Consider the following 15808-nt stretch of genomic DNA (forward strand, 5'->3'; position numbering starts at 1 on the left):
GAGACTCAGTTGTCTCAAAAGATGTGTTTCTTAGGACATGTCTATTGCAATCAGGATCGAAAATGTGTTCTGACAGTTTTCACTATCTGTGTCTCAAAAATCCCTTCACCTATGGGTTCCATTTATCTTTTTTTATTATTTGTTGCTGAGGCATTTGTTCACTAGAAGTTGCTACATTTTACATGTGACTGACTGAGTCTCTGATACGGCTTGACTGGTCACCCTTCCCTTAGCCCAGCACCCCAGCGGGTGACGAGAGTGTGAGGAGGTTTGGTCCCTGCAGACAGGCATGTGATGGCGACTTCTGGGGAAACAGTCTCTCCCAACCCAGAAACTGTCTCCACAGAGGTAGTGGAGAAAGAAAACACTCTACCACTGAATAAGCATCAAGTCAGAGTGGGGTGTGCATGACAGGTCATCTGCAAAGACAGAGAAACCTCTCACTCCCCTACACAGCCCACGCAGACACAACCTGAAACATACTGCTTTCTTGCTGAGATTTACACTTCAAAAAAAGATGACTTTCCAGATGTTTGCAACTTAAAAGATGGCTCTCAGGTTCCTGAGACCTTCCTGGGTCTTAAAGCTGAAGAAGAAAAAAAGGCCAGCTGACAAAAATGCCTATTTAGTCTTCAAAGGCATATATTTTAAAAAGATGAGAAAGTACTTAGATGTTTTCTGAGGTACATGTTCTAAGAAAAGGGAAATGTAGCTCCGGGAGGAAGGGCTTTCCTGCCCAGAACACCTTTTCTGTGAATTTGGTCAGACTGAACAAATAAAGCCAAGGGCAAAAATTTGGAGGTGAACTGGGTTACCACGTTCATTGTGTGGTCACAGGCAGCTGGGTACACGTGGCTGGCTCAGAAGTGCTCCCCGGGTCGGCTACAGGTTCTGTTCCCTAGCACAAGCTTAATTCTGCAGGAAGCAGGCCTGTTTCTCCGCATTCCCTGCTCCCCCCCGCGGTGCACCGACTGCCTGCTCTCGGCTCGAGCCTAGCTCTCCGGGAGCACCTGGGCTCCGCAGCCCTCCCACGGCTCTTCCGGCAGCTCAGCTCCCTGCTCCTGTGCGCCAGGAGCAGCTCTGCGGGCTGGTGCACTGCGACTGGGGGATGCCCGCACAATAACATACCAGGAACACAAGCGGAGGGGAGAATGGGTGTTTCTTCTCTACCCCTCCCCCGGGCAGGTACTCCCGTGATGGACCAGCAGCTCTGTCGCCAGTAAACATCCCATAAAAGTGCAAACCTATTATTATATACACAATGGGTGCTATTAAGGCCAGGTGGAAATCCTAGTCAGAAAGTTCCATTTTCCCCACAGGAAGGAAAGGAAATCTCTTTTGCCATTTTCAACAGGGAGAATCATTCTGATTTTGTATTAGTCAAGTTCAAGATCCTTCCTAAATACAAGGAATTTTTGACATGCCTGGAAATAAACACTGTGTTTTGCCAGCACGCAGCAGCACAGCCTTGAAACGAACATCTCAGGTATCTACTGTGACTTGCACACACATACATACCCTGGGGCCTGTGTGAAAACTGTGATACTGACACTCTTCAGCACAGCCTGGGACGCTTCATACACACACTGGTGACAGTGTGCCAGGTGTGAGGTGCTGTCGTGGCCCATGCGATGGATGTGATTTACAGGAGGGGCCAGACCTCATCCAGCCCATTCGGGGAACGGCTGGTCTGTTCCTCAGGAGAGGGCACGTTCTCAGGGCTTAGCAGTCACGGTCATGGGGTTGCATTTTACCTGGAGGGCTGGGAGGGGCACTCAGGGCTCCGTCACCTGCTGAGGCGAGAGGAAGAGCCTTCGGCTGCTTCAAGTCCCTCAGCAGGTCTCTCGGTGTCCACAAGAGTGGCTGGGATTACTGGGTGCCAGCCGAGGGCTGGGACCCTGACTGGAGGGGGCACCCTGAAGCAAGATTAGGGGACCCACAGGATTTGGGGACGATCACTGGGGCAGGGAGGGCCAGTGATGTTTCTGGGGTGGCAGTGATGACCCTGGGGGTACCGGGGTGTGGCACTGCTGTCCCTGAGGATGGTATTCACAGGAGGGAAGCGTGTTTTCAGGCAAGGCACTGCATGCCCATTGGGGGGCATTAGGAGATGTTACTTGATGGCCCAGGGCTCAGCACACGGTCTCACTGGTACATGTATCACCTGCCTGGTGAAGGTGCAGCTCCTCACAGCAGTGTGAATGGAGCAGCAACAGATGGAGAAGCTGGGGGACAGAGGGGTGGACAGACCTAAACACGTCTTCTGTTGGAAGGCCGGTGCCTGGTCTGCCCCTGAGGTGGGGTGGGGAGGGTCGCCGGGGCTGGAGGACACCTGAGGAAATACACGCTCAAATGTCACCATTTCCTTCAGTCCTCGCTCAGTACCAGATGCTGGACTAAGACGGCTCTGCCTGGGGACTTCTCCAAGGGCCCCGTGTCACATGGGAGAGCGCAGAGTGTACTGGGAGTACAAGAGACGGCAAACTTGGCAATGACGGTAACCAAGACCAAATTGCAGAGATCTGGTCTCGGTGTAGAGGCATCGCTGGGACCCAGGATGAGCTTCGTATTCAAAAATTTTCTCAAAGGAAAAAAGAGTGAGAGCAAGAAAGAAGAGAGGAGGAAAGACACAGGATTGTCCCCAAGACACAAGCAGCAGTGACCAAGAGGCGGGGGTGGCGCTGCCTTCTCAGGACCCAGCATCCACAGAAGGGAGCCTGTCAGAGACACACTGACCAAGTTCTGTTTCTCTTAGGCAGAGCTCTCTGAGGAGAAAGCAGCATTGATTTATTAAGTTCTATGGGCAAAGCATATACATAGTCCTGTTTATTTATTTAAATTATACTGGTAAGTTTGCCATAGAAATCATATTAATAAAACGTATGACATATAACTGTAGATGAGGGAAGAAAATGTAGGCAGAGGTAAGACAGGGAGAAATTGAAAGGGCATTTCAGGAAAGACGAGTAGGGACATGGCATTTCTCTGCAACTGTTAGAATGAACTCCTCTCTCCTGGAGGCTTTCCTGGGAAGCAGTGAGAGAGGGATTTGCTGCTGTCTAGGAAAATGTAGTTTGGTACAATTTAAACTGAGTCAGCAGTTAGAAAACTGGGGTTGACGACCAGGGAATGTCACTCTAGTCTGTGCGGGTGAGTGATGTCTTATAGCCACATAAAACTGCCTGAGGGCAGGTGTGGGAGGAACTGGAGAATTAGACTTTCTCCTGGTGAGGAAAATGAAACTAAAATAGGGCAAGAGACAAGAGTTTCCCAGACCTAACTGACCGAGTGCCATGCAGAGAGGAGGGCACCTAACAGGAGGGCCTTGTCACATGGCCAGACTGGGGCAGGGGCGGCTCATTAATTTGTCAGATGGCATCTAAGAAGTCACATCGTAAGTGCGTGAGGAAAGCTGGCACATCAGAGGCTGAGGTCAGAGAATGGAATCACTGAGTGTATCATTTAATTGGAAAAGCCCTTAAGACTGAAGAGTGAGCTCCAGGGTGTGTCCTCTACGGATTTGCAGATGATCTTTCTGCCACTAATGCCACATCTGCCCCCTTTTATTTATTTTAACTCATTTGAATCAACTACATTACACATCCCTTTCACCCCCTTCTTCCGGAAGCTTCACTCACCCTATATCGTGCAAAGCGTCCCCAGGGACTCTATGCAGCCCAGGTCTCCTTTTCAGACCATTGTGCAGTTTGTTTTTCTTTATATGTACCCCACTGAAAACTGTAAGCTCCTGTGTGGCAGGGCACTGCCTGAGACATAACTTAGGTGACTCGTGTCCAGCACATTTCCTGACAATGGGCTCAAGGAGAATGTGGTGACTACTGGCAAAAAATTAGTAACAGTTTAAGGTCAAATTTTGCTATAAAAAAATCAGTGTTCTATTATAATCTCCCAACATCCCCTTGTCCTCCTGGGAAATCACGACTGATTGATCAGATGAAGATGCCTGAAAGTGGGCTGAGCTCCTCTGGTAAAACCCATAAACATCTTGCCTTCCGGCCCACACCACTGCTCGCATATCTGAGTCCCCAGTTTGTGCCAGGGTGTGCACCCAGCCTCCTCTGAAACCGCTCAGTGCACTGGAACTATGAGGAATCCTGCACAGTGCATGTTCAGGTAAGAGTTGTAAGCTGAGATAAATGACTCTCACACAGTCTCCTCCAGTGAAGTTACACTGAGTGAAGAAATAAAACATTCCCAGCACATTTAAGGCTTTTCTCCAGCGTGAACCCTCTGGTGTCTAAAGAGATTAGATTTGCTGCTAAAAGATTTCCCACATTCACTGCACTCATAAGGCATTTCTCCAATGTGGACTCTCTCATGTCAAATGAGGTTAAAGATTTGTCTAAAGGATTTTCCACATACATTGCATTCATAAGACCTTTCCCGAGTGTGAACTCTCCGGTGTTGGAAAAGGCAAGAACTTTGTCTAAAGGACATTCCACATTCATAGCACTGGTAAGGCCTCTCTCTAGTGTGAACTCTCTGATCTTCGATGAAGCTGGATTTGCAGCTGAAGGACTTCCCACGTTCACCACACTCACAATGCATCCACCCATGTGCTGTGTCCGGTGGGGAAAGAGTCTGGCTTTGTGGATAAAGACTTTTCCACAGTCACTGCATTCATCAGTCCTTTCTCCCGTGTGAATTCTCTGGTGTTTTATGAGACTGAAGTTGTGGGCAAATAATTTTCCACATTCTCTGCATCCATAAGGCTTTGTACCACTGTGAATTCTACAGTCTTTAATAAGGCCAGAGATTTGGCTCCATGATTTCCCACATTCACCACACTCATATGGCCTTTGTCCCGTGGGAATTTGCTGATGCTGAACGAAGCTGCAGTTGCAGCTAAATACTTTCCCACATTTTCTACACTCATAAAACCCTCCTCCGTAACAGATGCTCTGATGTCGGACAAGTGTGTGGTTGTGGCTGGAAGGTGTTTCATATTCACCCCGTTTGCAATGACTTTTTCCCCTGTGAAAGGCCTGCCCACTCTCATTGTCACTGTGTGGCTCCTCACTTCTGGGAGTGGCCTGGTACCGGAGAAGGTCCAAGCGGGCCAAGAAATTTTCCCCAAGCTCCCTACAGGTGAAAGGCTCCCCTGACACATAGAAGCTGCAGCTCATCACAAAAGAGGCGCTGTTCACATCTCTTTTCCAGGGACTCTCTCCACTGCCACGGCTCTGTTGCTGTGCAATGAAACAGAAGCATCTCACATGTGTGCCATCCAAGGCTGGTTTCTGCAAAGGGTATATTGTTTGATGCTCAGCTTGGGGCAAGATATCTTTCAAGACTAGGATACACATCTCACAGAGGCTCATCTTCTGGGTGGACAGACCTGCCTTAGAAGCCCTGACATGTGACTCTCCTTCTATAGATAAGCTCTGCTCAGAAGGGGCCTCCTCAGCTTCTGATCCATGCCAATGACCTGAAAGCAGAGAAATGCTGAGGAAATGCATGTGCACACTGGTGGGACAGGGGAGCCCCACTACAAAGGCATGTCAGACACGAGCAGCTGGATCCATGGAACTGGTCTGAGAATAAGGGACCTGAAGGGGCTGTACGGCAGTACTGGGCCTCTGAAGATCACAGATCAGGGGAGGCCTCAGCAGGACAGTCTCCCTGTGCAGGAGAGGGCAGGGAAGGTGTGGCCCACTTAGCTGAATCCAAGACGCCTGACTCCTAGGCTCTTCCCTGAGCTTTTTAAGATGACAGGTGTTAAGGCTGTTCGGGGAGCCCCTGCTTGGGGCACTACATATAGCTCAGCACTGGCACCCACACCACATGTGACAAGAAAGTGGGAGCCACTAGCTATGGGAAAAACACAGGTAACTCTGGGATAAAACGGAAAAGGTAGGACACCACCTAAGGGCGGTAAGAGGGAAACGAATGTCTCACCTAGGGATGCTTCGAGTGCCAAGTTCTCCAGCATCACCTTGTAGTACAGGAGCCCCTGGGCCTCATCAAGGAGCCCCCACTCCTCCCGGGAGAAGCCAATGGTCACGTCTTCAAAGGTCATTTCCTGCCATAATGGGACAGTTCATTCCATGATCAGTGTCTCTCCAAGGATTCCAAGTTCATTACACCCCCAAACTTCATGCATCCTCTGAACACTCTACTCCTCACCTCAGAGGAAAGGCCAAGCCTGGGCACCAATCTCAACCTTACATTCCCACTGAAACTCTGTGCTCCCACAGCAGCAACAGGAGGATGGGCAGAGATGACATCTGAGTTCTGGGCCTGGCAGCATTAGGCCACCTGCCTCCTGTCAGTGTGGTGGGTGTCTCATTTTAGGGAGAGAAGTTTGGCCACAGGGTGAGCGTGAGTGACCTGACAGTGATGTGTTGCCTGAGGTTTCCCAGATCACCCCTCCAAGTCACAGAAAACATGGCATCACCCTTCACTCTGAGACCCCAATCCCAGGGCCCTGGGGCCGTTAGTTCACACTACCTCTTTGTGTGAATCATCCTCCAAGTCACACTGCCTTCCACAGGCACAACTTCAAAGCCGTCGAGGCCTGCCTTGATGGAGAGTTTTGTTAACGATCAGCTTCCCAAGGCTGTAAGCTCACCACCTCCCCCGTCCACTTCCCGCTAGCAAACCTCCCTTCCCCACATCAGTGAAGATGCCCAAGTCCAGGGGACACTGCTGCCTGCTGTCTGATCACATCCTGCGAGCACCTGGCAACCGCAGGCAGTCGGGCAGACAGAGGCATCAAAGCTCCATGACGGGAGTGAAGGGCGACATCACCCCCTCTTTTCAGGCAGCTCCCAAACATGAGCTCACCTGCGTTGATGCCTCTGGGGCCCTGTGGCCACGAGTTCATGCTGCCCCTGCATGTGCAGCTTGCAGCTCTTCTGCCGCACCAGCTCTCACTCAGCGGCACCCCCACCGCCGCTGCCCACTCCGGCCTCGCGCCAGTCACCTCCCTGGCCCCTCTACTTGTTACATAGCACATGTGGTCCAGAGAATTCCTGGCAGAGTCAAAAGGACCACGTCCTAGCCCACACTCTGACGGTCCCCCTGGCAGAGGTGGCCTTGGTCCTGCTGTGAAGGCCTCCTTCCCTGACTGCTCCTTGCCTCAACCTCACCTACCAAGACTCCCGCAGATTTCAGATAGCCATGGCCATCTTCCACTTGTGTTGCACTGGCTGTCCCCTTACCGGTCACAACTGTCCCCTCTCCACCTAGCCCTCACTCCAGGCCCAGCGCCAACGGCCCCTGACTCCATGCCCAGTGACGCCCCCAGATGACTGTACACCTGAGCTAATCCATCAGCCTGCCTGCCTGGACCCCAAGGCCTACCAAGGGTCACAACAAAGTCCTCTGTAAGGCAGTGAATCAGCCCCAGGACCAGTCCGAGGATCCTCCGCTCTGAATCACTTCTGTGCCTCTGCACCCATCTTGTGTCCATTCATCCTGCAGAGGCCTTGACTGCCTGCTGGGCCATTTGCTCCCTTCCTACCCACCCCGTGACTACTTCTCCCTCCCTAACCCGTGGTATGACCTCCCCCACCTCCCACAACCAAGGACCCAAGCGGAAAACCCAGTCCTTGAGCACACACCCGCTTTCCTCTGGGCTACTGCCATTATCACCCTGACCAGGATTCCCTGCATAAGGGGCTTTACAACTCCCTGGCCCACTCTCCACTGCCCTTTGGAGAAATCTCCACTCAGAGCTCTTCCTCAGAGCTCCAGAACCCCACAAACAGTTCTATGAACATCACAGACCCTTAACAGGCCACAAATAAAACATCTGAAACCCGCAATGAAAATAACTCAGCTGATGGTGCTTCCATCCTTCCAGCTGCTAAAACCAAACCTTCGAATCATTCCTGACTCCAACCTTTCTTAACCTCAAAATTAGAAAATCCAGGCAGCCAGACCTACAACACTGACCCAGAATCCAACCACTTCCTCCACTGCCAAGGCCATGACCCTGGCCCAGCTACCATCACACTCACCGGGACCGTGGCAGGAGCCTCCTCCCTATCTCCACGTTGCAGCCGCGGGAGCCCGCGGGGACCTGCCTCAGATCACCTGCCTTCACCGCTCCAGACCTTCCACTGTTCCCATCAGCTCCACAGAAGACACCCACCTTCTCACAAAGTGGTTCCAGACCTGCCTCCTGCCTCCCTGCTCCCGGTTCTCATAAGAAATAATGGATAACAGCAGGTTCCTCAGCCAGTTCGGCCTCCCCTCCAAACCTCTGCACATTCAGGTACCCAGGCCCGGGACAACCGGCCACATCTCGTTCCACTGGATGCCCCCCCAAAAAGGACCCAAGATTCCATATAACTGGACTTAGATCAATGGGCTTGGTGTTCCCAGGCTCAAGGGCTGGAAGAGGACAGGTGAGGCCCTGAAATAAGCTCCAGATATGAGTATCCCTCGGCGACTCTGCGGTTAGGATTCTGTAGAAAGAGGGAGGTCGTCCGAGAAACTGGCAATCCCGGCCAGGATTCCTGCGTTCAGGCGCTAAGTACCCCTCCCTGCCCTGCCCTGCCCTGCTCAGGAGAGATGACTGCTCTGCCTCTGGGCCTCAGTCCTCAGAGCTCTCTCCCAGCTGTGTCATCTTTTACAGGGCGCAATCCTCCTATGCCTGACTTCTGTCATCTCTCTGCCAGCCTGTCCTCTGAGCAGCTTTTGGAACACTTTCAGAACCCTATTTCACGCAATGTCCCTGCTGTGTTCGTAACCTTCCGCGGCTCCAAGGGTCCTCAGAATGGAGGTACAACCCCCCTGCCCGCCAGTCCTGGGGTGTCTCCGCCTCACCCTGCAGGCAGAAGGCCGACCCAGGTTTGCCCAGTGCTCCCCGCTTTGCCGCACCTCCGGCCTCCGCACGTGCGGGTCCCCCTGATTGTTAACCTCCCCGGGCGCCGTCACACCGGCGCTCAGAACAGGGGCCCCGCCCAAGAGCGCCTCTCCGTCCCGGACCCGGGGCCTGGGCGGCGGGACGTGAGCAGGGCCCGCACTCGGGGCTCGGGGGTGGGTGGGCGAGGGCGGGAGGCCCGGGGACGGGCAGGTACCTGAGCCGGGCCCCCGAGAACAGCGGAATCTGTGTGGCACGGGAGTCCCCAAAGCGGCCCGTGCAGGTCACTCCGCAACGCACGGCCGCCAAGCCCAGGAACCGCCTCAGCGCAGCAACGACAACGTCTTTTCCGCCTTGTCGGTTGCAACCCGGCGTCCTGGAACCTCAGACCCGCGGAAGTGTCCTGGAAGAAGCCAAAGTGACCGCCACTGGGAGGGCGCCGGAAGTCCCGCCCCGATGCGCGCGCACCAGAATGTTCGTCCTGAGATTTCATTGGCTTACACCACACCCTTCAGGCGCATTGCCCTCTGGGTAACGTAGTTTCCACAGCTGCCGAGGACGCGTTCTAGTACTTAACTGCCCTGAGAAAGGATTGGGGGCACTGCGAGGGGCGCTGGAAATGTGGACTTCGGTCTAAACGGAGAAGTAAGGCGCTTAGCCCTTCTTAAAAGGGTGGTTCTCAAGCTTCTGAGGAGTGTTGTCCACAACTGAGCCCTCGCTTGGAGACATGATTTCATACTCCGTGAAGCTCAGAATGCTAAAAATATTGTTGTAAGAATATAGTAATTTATCCTCCATTTACCCCATGGTCCCAAGCACATAAGCCGGTGAGAATTATGCCCGGACTTCTCTGGGCTTGCCCCACCTTATTTCTAAACATTCTGACCCTCCCCCAAGGCAACAGGCCTAGCGGATCCGCCACAATAAAAGGCACAACTCTGCACCACGCTGCTGCTGCTCTCCCTCCCTCCCTCCCTCCCTCCCTCTCTGTCTCCTGAGTTGTTCTGGGTAAGGAGGGTCGCGGCTAGATACCCTTTCAGTTGTTATTCCCAAAGACTACAGACCCAAATGGGCTATTAGCTTGCCGTTCAAATGCATGTAATCAACGAGCATTAATCAATTTTGTACCTGAGCCGGGCCTCTCGGCGCGGCCGCCGCCATCGTACTTTTTGGTCGGAGCGCGGCGGGAGAGGAGGCGACCCGAGTGGCGCGGCCCCGATCCCGGCCCAGGCGCGGGCACTGCAACCCGAACCCAGCGCTCTGGGACACGCACTGGCGTGGGCTTCCTCAGAGCGGCTCCGCTGCGGCCGTGTGTTCTGGGTAACGTAGTTTCCGCCACTCCACGCGGCCCAGGCGAAGGGCGCTCCTCGGCCGGCCTGGGGAGAAAATTCCCCCGAGCACCTGGGAGGGCGGTGGCCCTAGGCGTCTAGCTCGCGCGGGACGGATGGTGTCGGGGGAGTGGTTCTTTCTTGTTAAGCCCGCTGCATGCAGCCTGCACAGGAGTTTTGTCTGCCACTCATCACTTAAGTATTTAGAGATTAGGGAAAGATATTTTTTTTCCTTATGTTGATGGCTCAGGCTCTTGTAACAAAAAACATTAAGAAGAGAAAAACAAAAGTTTATATCACATATATAAATGTAAATAAGATATATTACATATATAGATGAGTAAGACTCAGGTTTAGTAACTCAAAAAGGTGGCTTAGATCAAGTTTATATAGCATCTTCAAGAAGGAACAATACATTTTTTAGAGAAGTAAGAAGTCAAAAGTATGGTGAGTCTCCAGGGGTACATATTGTGGGAAGACAAACGTGGGGTACATTAATGTTAGATAAAGGCAAGTCAGTAGAGTTTGTTATGTAAATCCCTCTGCAGATGTCCCCAGGCTGATAAGGGGGGCGGCGGTGGGGGATCTAGACTTGTCTCTGGTCATTAACTTTGGTCGTCTGTAAATTTCACTCGTGCTTTTAGGCAAGTAGGGGGAAAGCGGAGTGCTTTTCTTGCTGCTTCTTAATTACTTTTAGTTCAAAATAATTGTGTGTCAAAGAGGCATAGTTTTGGGGTGGTGTAGAGGCCTCATTTTCCCCCGACGGAGTCAGTTTTCCACCAAGGAGCTAAATAAATTAAGAGAATGGCAAATGAGGATCCGGAAAACAAAAACAAAAACAGAACTAGACAATCTGGGGCAACTTTGGACAGGGCAACCCAGGAAAGCCTCTCAGAGGGCAGGTCCTGGAGCAAGTCGGAATAAAGTGCAGGGAGCCATGTGGACAACGAAGCAGTAAAATACTCAAGTCCTAACAGTACTTAGGGCTACCATGAGAGAAACACAGGGTCTCCTGGACATTTACATCCAAAGGGACAACTGCACATCATCATCACTGAATACTTTAATGGACTCACTGAGAATGGAACAGTACTGGCCAAACTGAACCCATCAACAGGACGCACTTCCTAACCTGTTCGAATCAGCTTTATCCAAGTTGGAGGACAAAATGACTCACATTTTGTATAATGGCTCATTATACGCTCATCTGTATACCAAAAAAAAAAAAAATCACTCTCCTCAGCACCACCATGACAGTTCTTGAGACAGACTAAGGAGGCAAAGAGGGTGGCACCCAGATTTTAAGAAAGCCCCACATTTTCCCCGAAATAATACGAATATCCCATCCCCTCTTAGCATTGCCCACAAAACTGCCAGGCCCAGACTGCATTAGGTTGGTCACCACTGGTGCATGCCAGGCATTCTCCTCTCAAAGTGTGTACTTTCACTTCCAATAAACTGCTTGCAATTTCTTTCACCTGTTTGTGGCCTGGTTAATGTCATCCTGGTAAAGGCAACTTCCTCTGCTTAACTGAGACCTCCTCGGAGGTTCCTCCAACAGCATCATTGTCTAAAAATAACATCTGTGGGTAAAATTGTAATATTCCAGAATTTCTCACCTGGCTCTAGTGCATCTTCATATGATCTTAAGGGGTGGAGCGCAGTATTTCATCTCCATGTCAATGGGTAATTACCTGGGTGACCAAGGGCTTATCCGAACCTGAGAAGTTGGGGGGAGGTCTTGCTTGCTTCTGCCAGAGCAGGAAAGAGATGGCCCCCGGACGGCAGTCTGTAAGCAATAAGCAGGTTTTAAACTTTATTTCTCCCTTCGACTGATTTTGGTTTCGGCTAGTTATTTTGCCCCGGGATTTCCTCTCCCCAGAGTTATGTCTGGTGGTAGTCTGCAGGACCTTTGAACCTGAAACCTGTCTAAATGGGTGCAACCTTTGGGACGGCTGCCCCTAGAGACGGTGGGGAGTTGCCCAGCAACCCCTCTGTGGATGGTGGGGAGGCCCCAGCGGATGCAGCAGCAGAGGGTGCAGCTTCACCTGTTATTGTCCCCCCATCTGTGGGGTTTCCAATTTGGGAACCCCTAGTGGGAAATTGGTTTAGGGTTAAGCACCTCCTGGGGCGGGGGGGCTTCCCCAGAATTGGGGAAGGGTGGAAACACTGGAAGCTGCAGAATCAGCCCTTCGTGGAGGCCTCCTGTGTAGCCACTGGCATTTTAGGGTCTCTTTTCATCGAGAAAGTGGAAAATGTTATCGAGGAGAAAGGATTATCGAGAGGGTTAGCGAGGACAGAGAGGGACTTAGGCGGGAGAGAGACACACTTTTCAGCAGCGCTTGGAGGAGCTGGGAGATAACCTACGGGATGCCATTAAAGAAGAGAGTAGATTATTAAAAAGAAAGGTCACGCTCTTGGAAGACTCCTCAGCGGCAGCGAGGAGGGGGGGGGCAGGAGAAGCCGCGTTGGGGGAGGCCGTGGGGGAGGGGGAGGAAGAGCGGTGCCTTCAGCCCCAGAGACGGGGGAGGAGCCCGACGGAGAAGAGGAGGCGGCGGGGCCGCTGGCGGATCTGCTACCCAGGCCACCGCCGGAGGTACCAGCCTCTCCTGTTTTAAAGGCCCGCCCAGCTGTAATTAAGAAAATAAAAATGAAACAACCGCAGGCTCCTCAGGGGAAGGAGCAGACCCTCCCCAGGTTGGGGAGCACTCCATGCTCCCCCCTATGCCCAGGATGAGCTGGTGGACATGAGCGTCCGGTATAGGCAGAGGCCATCGGAATCTCTGCCTACATGGCTCTTATGTCTCTGGGATATGGGAGTGGAAATCATTGCCGTATCGGGTATTGAGGTGAGTAGAATGGCTTCCCTGACGCCCCACCCTTCCCTCCGGCAGCGGTTGCCAAATGCCTGTCACACCTCAGGGAATCAGACACTCCTGCAATGGCTGACAGCTGCCATCAGGGTACTTTGGCCCAATCAGGGTGACTTACTGTATTTTCCCAGTAGTTGGAAAACGTATGCAGAGCTCCAACAGGTACTGCGGGAATTGGGTAAGAAAAACATCATCTATGATATGGACCCCCAGGGCCCTGATGGGGTGTTCACTGTAGGGACGAGAAACCTGGTGCTGCACACAGCTCCCACCTCTCTGAGTCCCTAGTGAATACTCTTGCCCCCCACCTAGGGCACCCCATAAGGGAGGCTACTCGTACTAGAGCAGATCTGGGGGAGGTTGAAACAATAAGGGCACCAAGGGAAGTACAGGCCACGAGTGAGAGGAGAGGTGCAAGAGGCCCCGTGAAGGTCTCGAGGACCCACATGTGGTTGATTTGATAAAGGCCAGGGTAGTGAAAGAAAAACTCGATGGGCAGCCCAACGGAATATTGTTAGAACTGTGGCACCAATTAAAGCCAGAGCAGCAGTTCCAGCCGCTGAGGTCCTGGACACAGAAACCAGAGTCAAGGCCTCATGCCCGGCCTGTGTCCCTGCAAAACTTCCTGGGAGAATTTACTCAGGATTCACCTGAGCCCTCACGCCCACAGGAGGATGATTGCGCATCGCGGTTTGACTGCGGGGGTGTCAAAGTCTCCACCTTGGGGGACATGGTGGGGACCAGAGGCCACATGTAGGATTGGCAATTCATTGGTCCCCCATGAATGTACAACGTGTCCTGGCGCTGGTGAGCACAGGAGCTGAGTGTTCCCTGATTCATGGCAACCCTGAGCGGTTTCCCGGTCCCCCTGCTGTGATAGGTGGCTATGGGGAAAAGGCAGTTAGACTGAAGAAAGCCCAAATCCCATTGGGGATGGGGCATTTGCCCCCAAGGGAGTATACCGTGTGCATTTCTCCCATCCCTGAATATATTTTGGATATCCTGCAGGGCCTGTGGTTACAGACCACTGCAGGTGAGTTCAGACTGAGGGTACGTGTGGTAAAGGGACATGCTAAGCAACCACCTGTAGCTCTGCCTGTACCTCGGTGGGTGACAAATATTAAGCAGTATACATTGCCTGGGGGGCACAAGGAAATTGGAGAACCTCTACAGGAGTTGGAGAGGATGGGCATCATAAAGCCCACTCATAGTCCTTTTAGTTCCCCAGTGTGGCAAGTGAGAAAGCCAGACGGCTCCTGGCGTATGACAGTGGACTACAGGGAATTGAATGAAGTCACACCCCCTTTGCATGCTGCTGTCCCCTCTACAGCAGACATTCTGGACACCATCAGCCAGTGGACTTTGCTAATGCTTTCTTCTCTACATAGCACAGGAAAGTCACACCCCTCCCCCACTAGCAGAGCAAAGACCCCGCCTCCCCTGATCCCCGGCTCCTGAGACCACCTGGCAGGAACAGTTTGCCTTCATGTGGGACAGTCACTGTCCTTCCACAGGGATACCTCCACAATCCCATCATCTGTCATGGACTAATAGCCCAGAACTTGGCCACACGGAGGAAACCACAAACAGTGCAGTTGTATCACTACACTGATGACATGACATTATGCTCACATCTGGTTCCCTTTTGGATTTAGAAGGGGCAGTTCCTAGACTGTTGCAACATCTACAGGAAAAAGGATGGGCTTTGAACAGCACCAAGGTTCAGGGACCCGGTTTGTCTGTGAAATTCTTGGGGGTTGTCTGGTTGGGTAAAACTAAAGTTGTTCCTGAAGCACTTATAGACAAGGTCCAGGCTTTCCCCATCCCTACCACTGTGGCAGGATTACAGGAGTTTTGGGGTCTTTTGGGCTACTGAAGAGTGTTTATCCCACACTTGGCACAATGACTACACCAGCGTTTGTTGCATGTCAGCAGAAAGACCCAGTGATTGGTGGTGTTGGAAAACCACATTAGACTGGAACAGAGAGAGCCTTTTGGCCATCTGTGTGTGAGTGTTACCCCACCCACAAGAGGTGAGGAGTCGTTAACATTTCTATCTCAGACCCTTCAGAGGCAATGGAGGTCAACCGCAGTGAGGGGACTTGCTTGAACCTCAGCACCCCGCATCCGCCTCTCCCCAGGACTGGGTGCAGGGACCCAGGCGGGGTGCGTGGGTTGCTTGGGTTTAGAGAAGCCCACTTCTCTCCCATGCATCCAGGGCCAGACAGGGGCCGGGAAAACGAGGGCTGGCTGCTCCAAGGGCCACTGCAGGCAGAGACCCCTGGTCCCCAGGCCCAGTGAGGAGGGTAACCTGGACGGGGGTAGGCGGCCCCCAAACCGGGAAGTCTGGCAGGGGCCGGGCGGCATGCGCTCTGCAGTGGAGGCCTGAGCGGAGGGCCCGGGCAGTCCATGGGGCTACCCCGGGTGCAGGGGTGGGGAGCAGCTGCCAGAGTAGGTGGAGAGCCCGGCAGGAGCAGGGAGGAGGCGGGGGGACTTTGCTGACGCTCACACTGGGCTAGGGGCTTCCTTACATCCCACACCTTCCGTGTGAGCTGTTCGTGGAGGGTGGGAGGGAATTAGGGTTTGGACAATGGACCGGCCCAGACCGGCCTCTCCCAGCACCGAGGAGGCGATGCCGACTGACTTCCCCTCCAAATACATCACAGGCTCACTAGCAAGTCACACCCCTCCCCCACTAGCAGAGCAAAGACCCCGCCTCCCCCGCTCCCCGGCTCCCGAGACCGCCTGGCAGTGCGACCGCCCCAACGCGTGGG

The 15808-nt window shown here is 52.9% G+C and overlaps 1 protein-coding gene across 14 annotated transcripts; it reads right to left on the reverse strand.

The window, feature by feature from the left end:
• Positions 1-2413: 2413 nt before the first annotated feature.
• On the reverse strand, positions 2414-10242 carry LOC118920160 (zinc finger protein 551-like). 14 transcript variants are annotated; one of them, XM_057496517.1, is made up of 6 exons: positions 9962-10233; positions 9051-9236; positions 6472-6538; positions 5920-6043; positions 5360-5449; positions 2414-5210 (listed from the first exon to the last, which is right to left on the reverse strand). In XM_057496517.1, exons 5-6 carry the CDS (start codon positions 5378-5380, stop codon positions 4188-4190), a joined length of 1044 nt encoding a protein of 347 aa, XP_057352500.1. In that variant the 5' UTR covers positions 5381-5449; positions 5920-6043; positions 6472-6538; positions 9051-9236; positions 9962-10233; the 3' UTR covers positions 2414-4187. The 14 variants fall into 14 exon arrangements, with proteins under 14 accessions (XP_057352500.1, XP_057352501.1, XP_057352503.1 ...); XM_057496518.1 differs by lacking the exon at positions 5920-6043; XM_057496520.1 differs by lacking the exon at positions 5360-5449.
• Positions 10243-15808: the final 5566 nt, after the last annotated feature.

Source organism: Manis pentadactyla (assembly GCF_030020395.1).
Source record: "Manis pentadactyla isolate mManPen7 chromosome 15 unlocalized genomic scaffold, mManPen7.hap1 SUPER_15_unloc_1, whole genome shotgun sequence".
In the NCBI taxonomy this organism is placed as follows: Eukaryota; Metazoa; Chordata; class Mammalia; order Pholidota; family Manidae; genus Manis; species Manis pentadactyla.

Excerpts from the sequence above, each read along its gene's own strand:
- LOC118920160 (XM_057496509.1), bottom strand. The coding sequence starts at position 9,994 with ATGGCGGCGGCCGCGCCGAGAGGCCCGGCTCAG. Across the intron at positions 6,044-9,050 it reads TTCTCGGGGGCCCGGCTCAG|GAAATGACCTTTGAAGACGT; the intron begins GTACCTGCCCGT and ends CCATTATGGCAG. Across the intron at positions 5,450-5,919 it reads GGCACTCGAAGCATCCCTAG|GTCATTGGCATGGATCAGAA; the intron begins GTGAGACATTCG and ends CTCTGCTTTCAG.